This window comes from Balaenoptera musculus, chromosome 6 (genome assembly GCF_009873245.2).
Source record: "Balaenoptera musculus isolate JJ_BM4_2016_0621 chromosome 6, mBalMus1.pri.v3, whole genome shotgun sequence".
Taxonomy (NCBI): Eukaryota; Metazoa; Chordata; class Mammalia; order Artiodactyla; family Balaenopteridae; genus Balaenoptera; species Balaenoptera musculus.
The window spans coordinates 79,720,552-79,727,671 of record NC_045790.1 but is presented as its reverse complement, the minus strand read 5'-3'; the positions used below and the strand labels follow the sequence as shown (position 1 = coordinate 79,727,671).

Below are 7,120 nucleotides of genomic sequence, written 5' to 3'. Positions count from 1 at the left end.
TTTATATACTTTCATATGCATTTACATATATGTGCTATATTTCACATTTTTAATCATTTTAAATACCAAAAGTTTTAAATACTGCAATGAGATGTCACTTCTCAACTATCAGTTTGGCAAAGACCAAAAAGTCTCAAGACCAACATATTATGTTGACAGAGTATGCGAAAACAGACATTCTCATATACTGATAAGACCTTGTAAATTTGGCAATATCCATAAAAATTACAAATGTACATAAAACATATATTTTTACCACATGTGCTAAATTATAAATATGCAAGGATGTTTGTTGTAGCACTGATTGTAATAGCATAAGATTGGAAAGGACTGAAAAATCTAAATGTCCTTCAATATCAGACTGGTTAATTAAATGATTATCTATATTTACAATGGAATATATGCAGACATTTAAAAGAATGAAACAGTACTACATATGTTTTCTTCAAGGTATAGATCTCCAAGGTATATTGCTAAGTGAGGAAAAGCAAGACAGTAAGATAGTGTGTATCTGTGCTAACTTTATTTTGGAGACAAATTTAGCACAAACACACAATGTCTTACTATCTTGCCTTTCTTACTTAACTATGCATAGAACACCACTGGAGAAAAAGCATACAAGAAATTGCTAATATTGTTTGCCTCGAGGGAGAAGAACTGGGTGACTGGAGACAGAGGCTTAATTTTATTATACCTTCTATACCTTATAAATTTTGTTCCAAGTACAAGTAATACCTACTAAATAACAGTGATGATAATCACGATGATTATGATGATGATGATGATGGTGATATCAATAATGACAAAGAGAATTAGATGTATTGAGATTGAAATCCCAGCTCTGCTGTTCACAAGATGTGGTCTTTGGTAAATCGCTTAACTTTTTAAAGTCTGTTCCCTCAAATAAAAAAATAGGGGGATAATAAATACAACCTCCCAGGGAAGACTGGAAGTAGATACTTAACATACATGCATTGCTGGATTTTACTGAACTTACATAATGTGTGTAAAGTGTTTGTCACAGTGACGGGAACATGGGGGAGCTCAATGAACGTAGTTAATTCTGCAGCAGCTGCTGCTGTTAGATATCTGTCTGCCTCCCCATTCTGGGTGTCTAGGCCTTCACCTTGGGGACAAGGTGCTTGGCCCCTAAAGCGAGCACTGGCTTCTCTGAGACCCTGGGGAAGGCTCAGGAGGAAGGCAGCATCTGCTGTGCCCACCTCTCCATCTCCAGTTGGCCATGTCCCAGTCACTGCCTCTAACTGCAACGGACGGCGGGGATGTGGAGCCCCCAAGTATGCTGGAGTCCCCAAGTATGCTAAGCCCCAGCACTCTGTGCACAATCGACATTCCAAAGTTTAAATTGCTTCTGGGACTAGCAGGGTCCCTGTAGGAGTCCACGGCTGCAGCTTCAGGACTCCCTTCACTGCTGGGGAAAATGGACCCTTGGGATTCCTCAGCCTCAGACAAGGATGACAGGTCCTGTACAGGAAGAGTCTGTAACTGAGATACCCAGGGCTCAGCCAACACAGCTGGGAGGAAGGACGTGAGAGAAACAACCACCAGAGCCTAAAGTTCCCATAAGGATTCAGGGGGAAAAAGAAGAAAGAGGGTCTCAGAGATAAAGGAAGTCAGGCAGGGGAGTGTCTGGGTCTTTCCCTGGCATCTAGGGTCTGGTCCTGGGGTGCAGTGAGGAGTTGAGAATTGTGTCTGGGATCAGGAGACTCAGAGAGGCGGTCACAAGCAGGCCACAGGTGGGGAGAGCTGGGCTGTGACGGGGACAGAGGTAGTTGGCCATGCCTTCTGCAGAGCATTTCCCAAAGATGTACTTTCCCCTCCCCTGCCTCTGCTCTGAGAAACCTTCCCGCAGCTGATGCTGGAGCAGGGAGGAGCAGCTGAGAGGAAGCGCTAGGCAGTCCATCACGCTCTCCAGGGCTCACCACTTTCCAAGCCCCTGCCCTGCCCTTGCTGCTCCCTCCTCACAGGAACCCAGGGAGGGAGGCAGATGGGATTCCCGTCATCCCCCTCCTGCAGAGATTTCTCAGAAGAATGGTCTTCCTCAGGGTCAGAGGGTCAGCAGACCCGAGCCTGGTCCATCTGGTTTCCAGTCTATGGCTAGTTCTTTCTGTTTTTCTCACTTTCCTTTCATAATTACTAAGATTTTTTCCCTCTGAATACCAAGTAACTTGTGCCCATTGTATTAATAGAAAATGGGGTAATACTGAAGAGGTACAAAGAGGAATCCCTCCCTTACTGATTTTGCTATAATTTCCTTCCGGTAACTTTAATCCACACATATCGTTTACCTAATTGAGATCATAACAGTGTGTAAAATTTTGTATTCTCCCTTTTCATTTACCATTATAGTGGAATAATATTATGGTGTAAAAAATCACAAATATAACTTTAATTATATATTAAATATATATATATAATTTATGTTCCATTATATGAAGTGGCATAATTTACTTAGGCATTTCTTGGTGGACAGTTATTTTGTTTCCTATTTTCACTTGCTAGTATTGCTATGTAAAAGCCTTTACTGTGAGACACTGGCCCTCTACTCTCATTGATTCTGTAGAATTATTTCCCAGAGGTGGAATTGCTAAGGTGATGGGTATGCAGGTTTTTCAGGTTTTTACTTTTTCTAGGCAAAGAGCTCCTCAGAAAGGCTGTATGAACATGTAAGGGGCTTTTTGACTACCCTGAGCTGCCTCCACTCCTCAGCTACCTGCTGGCTCCAGAGACAGGTAGAGGTGGGACCACTAGCCAGGCCAGGTCCTCGGGACAAGCCAAGGAGCCACACTTGCATGTACAGCCCCACAAAGGTGAAAGCTTCCGTTCCTCTCCCTGCTCTCCCGGCTGGCCCCCTCTCCCTCCTCTCACTGGGCTGTATGAGTCAGAGCTCTTTGTTTTCTTCCATCCTGAGTCCCCTCCAAAGCCTGACACAGCCCTACTTTATCTCCCCTACACACACACACACACACACACACACACACACACGCATACGCACACATGCACACACACCACACCCGAAGGAGTGGGCAGCCACCTTTACCAAAGACTGCTCCCAGCACGGGATAGTCCACAACAGAGCTGGGATGCCCAGGGAAGCACCTGATTCAGCCTTCTCAGGATGCACGTGGGGAAACTGAGACCTCAGGAGGAGAAGGGACTCGCTCAAGCCACAGAGAAGACCCATGTCATGGGCAGGGGCGGGTCCCACAGCTCCGGTCTCGGTGTGCAAGGTCTTCCTAGCTGTTCAGTTCATCCTGATTGAACCAACTTTTATTCAGCATCTCCCACGTGACAGGCACTAAGATTTCCATGGATGCAGCTCTCACGGAGGTCAAATCCTGTGTATCACTCACGCCCACACCGTATTGTTCATGGGCAGGACTTTCTGTGTGCACAGATTTGTCTGCTGGGAGTGGACACGACGGCTTCTCTAACAGAAGCCACTTTCCTTGGCTTCTGCCAGCACAGCATGTCCTTGTCACTATCAAATTTTGTTTGTGACACTGACCATAATGTTTACTTTTCATTTCCTGGAAGAGCTGGGAGAGACACTGGGAGGAATGTGAGATAAGTTGGGGCAGAAGTTCATGGCGGGGCACACAGAGTGGACCTGCCTCGAGCAAACAGAAACATCCTCATGTGCTGAGGGACTGGGGGAAGGGTAATAGGCTTGCACAGGAAATACAATGAAACCCGTGATTGCATAATGGGGGAGCCGTCTCCTGGGTTAGGTCAATGGCTCTCTGCTGGGTGCAACTCTGCACACCCCTCTCCTCCCAGAAACATTTAGCAATGTCTGGAGACATTTTTAGCTTTTACAGCTCAGGGAGTAGGTGCTACTAGCAACTGGTGGGTGGAGGCCAGGGATGCTGCTGCTAAACATCCTACAATGCACAGGACAGCCCCTCACAACAAAGAATTATCCAGCCCCAAATGCCAATAGTGCTGAGGTTGAGAAACACTGGATTCAATTCAGGGCAGGAGCTGAACTGCCTGACAACACATCTGACATAAACTCTTCCACCATGAGTGAAGCAAAGGCATGCTGAACAAAGAGATGGATCAGAGAATACATAGAGCTGGTATTGGAGAGACAGGAGCTTTCAAAAATCTGTGCACCAAGACATCAAGGCAACTATTTGGTGGAAAGAACTCAGAATTGGAGCCTGCAATCCAACCCCAGAGAGAAAATCATTCAACCCCAATCTGTCATTCAACCCCAGAGAGAAAATCTTCCACTCCTCCGAGCTTTGGTTACTTCATCTATAAACCTTGAATGACAGTATCTTCTTCTTGGGGTGTTTCAAAGAATGTGGCACAGAGTAGATGCTCCTTAATATTTACCACTCATCTTCCACCATGCCCCCACTCCTACACACACACCCATTGCAATTAAGAAGGAGCTAGAGAAATATTATCAATGAGGATTCTGAATTTAGAGTCTGAGCAATTGCAGCTAAGAGACTAGAAATCCTCTACACAAAGGCATATAGGTCTCCCTATAAGCTAGTTGCTTGTACGGAACCCAAAGATGGGGTCAGAAAGCCAGAATATTACACAAGGATAAAATATAGCATAAAAGGACAAAGGAAAAACATTTCTTAGTTACCTCTGGCTAAGAAGTTCACCAGTATTCCAGGGAGATGAGGTTAGAAGTTAATGCTGTACAGCCTACTATCTGGTATGTGTAGTTCATATGGTTATTGATCACTGAGTTAACTGGTTAGTAAGCTGCACAGTTGTCAGCCCATAGTGTGTGTTCAATCACTCCAATCAATCCTGTGTTGACTTCATAAAGTTCCTCCCCATATAGGAAGCTCCCCATATATTGCTATCAATCTGTATTAAAACAGGCAGATTCCAATGCTGACAACATCAAGTCTGTGTCATTTATGGTAGGCAGACTGGAGAAGTCATCCTCAGTATGGTTGAGTCTTTACCTGGGCTTGTCTCTGTCTGGAAGTGGATTGACATTTTATACAAGTTTTGTAGTCAAAATTTAAAGAGGCTTTAAAATTTACTGGTTCTAAGAATTGGATCAGCTTGGGGATTTTCCTCCCTGAGAATCTAAGAAAACTCAGATTAAATGAAATGTCTACACATTTACTTTAAAGAGAAATCATTCATAGGATTTTCCAGCCGCTAGTCATAATGTGGAGGAAAATCTCTCCTTGACTGGGGATCAGGTCCGCTGGGGTCAAGTCCTGTCTCTGTCACCAACTTAGAAGACTCGGACAGGTCACTTCCCTCTCGAGGTCTCAGTTGCTTTTACGGGCAATGAGAGGATGTAGCAACTCCGGAAAAACCCCTCACACACCTAGACTACTTGAGGCCCTCGCCCAATGCTGGCCCGTTGTAAGCTCTGCTCCAACTCTGACCTTCTCTTGTGTAAGAGCTGAGGACACCCTGCTGTCTCTTTCAGTTGTTTTTCTCTAACACACATATGCTCTCCTATTACGCAGCAGAAGTGACCGCATACCAGATGCCTGGGACTCTTTTCAAGAAAGCCTGATGTGCTACTTTTGTAATTTGCTGAGGACAGAGGGGATATCACATGGAAAAAGCTAATCAGACCTCCCCCCAGTGGGGTTCATTCTCCTGGGCCTCTCAGCCCACCCAAGGCTGGAGAAAACATTCTTTGTACTCATCCTGCCCATGTACCTGGTGACCCTGCTGGGCAACGGGGTCCTCATCCTGGTGACCATCCTTGACTCCCGCCTACACAAGCCCATGTACTTCTTCCTGAGGAACCTCTCCTTGCTGGACATCTGCTACACAGCCTCCTCAGTCCCTCTGGTCCTGGATGGCTTCCTGGCCCCCCAGGAAACCATCTCTTTCTCCACCTGTGCCGTGCAGATGTTCCTCTCCTTTGCCATGGCAGGGACAGAGTGTGTGCTCCTGAGCATGATGGCGTTTGACCACTACATGGCCACTTGCAACCCCCTTAGATACCCTGCGGTCATGAGCAAGTCTGCCTATGTGCCCATGGCTGCCGGCTCCTGGGCTATTGGTGGTGCTGCTTCTCTGGTACACACATCCTTGGCAATTCTGCTGCCCCTCTGTGGGGACAACATCATCAACCACTTCACCTGTGAGATCCTGGCTGTCCTGAAGTTGGCCTGTGCTGGCATCTCCATCAATGTGATCAGCATAGGCGTGACCAATGTGATCTTCCAGGGGGTCCCAGTTCTGTTCATCTCTGCCTCTTATGTCTTCATCATTGCTACCATCCTGAGGATCCCCTCAGCTGAGAGGAGGAAAAAGGCCTTCTCCACCTGCTCTGCCCACCTCACTGTGGTGATAATATTCTATGGGACCTTATTTTTCATGTACGGGAAGCCCAAGTCTAAGCACCCCCTGGGGGTAGACAAAGAGGATCTTTCAGACAAGTTCATCCCTCTCTTCTATGGGGTGGTGACCCCCATGCTCAACCCCATCATCTACAGCCTGAGGAACAAGGATGTGAAGGCCGCTGTGAGGAAACTGGTGAGTCAGAAATCCTTCAGTCAGTGTTGTAGGAGGAGCCTTCTGTGGTTCTCACCCCCATGGAAGAAAGGACTTCAATCATTACAGCTGCCATTCTAAAGCCAAGTCAACTTAACTGGAATGATCTCTTCCCCTTAAGTCCATTTTCAGGGAATGTTTAACTTTCCAGAGTGTATTTCCTGAGTTTTGGCCACATGTCTGACATTCAACAGATGCCAGACAATAAATCCTCTAATTGAATGATGAAGACATTCTGATAACATGCTAAAACCAAGGAGACAGGGACCATTAGAGCAAGCCTAATGGCCCGTGTTGTGCCTAAACTGCAGAGTTAGTTCAGAGAGGTAAGATGGCTCTCACAGCAGCTTTGCCACCCCTGTTGGAATCACAGGGAGAGTCAGAGGAACAAGGAGGAAGTGGACATTTTCATCTTGGACTTCTGTATATTAGATTGAGTTTGCCTGAAATGCTCAGAAGAGACAAAATTTGCCACATAGAAAGACTTTGGGTGAGAATAACCTATTTTGATTAAATAAATTTCTTTTTTATCTATGAGAAAATTGAAGCTATATTTTTCTTGATGCACTGTACATTTTGAAACACTGCTAGTCAATCA

At 45.7% G+C, this 7,120-nt stretch overlaps 1 protein-coding gene across 1 annotated transcript; it reads left to right on the top strand.

The window, feature by feature from the left end:
• The first annotated feature begins 5,572 nt into the window (after window positions 1-5,572).
• LOC118896389 (olfactory receptor 2S2-like) lies at window positions 5,573-6,603 on the top strand. The gene is given in 2 exon segments (XM_036854162.1): window positions 5,573-5,597; window positions 5,600-6,603. Coding segments are annotated over 2 exon segments (1,029 nt in total).
• The last annotated feature ends 517 nt before the right edge of the window (window positions 6,604-7,120 follow it).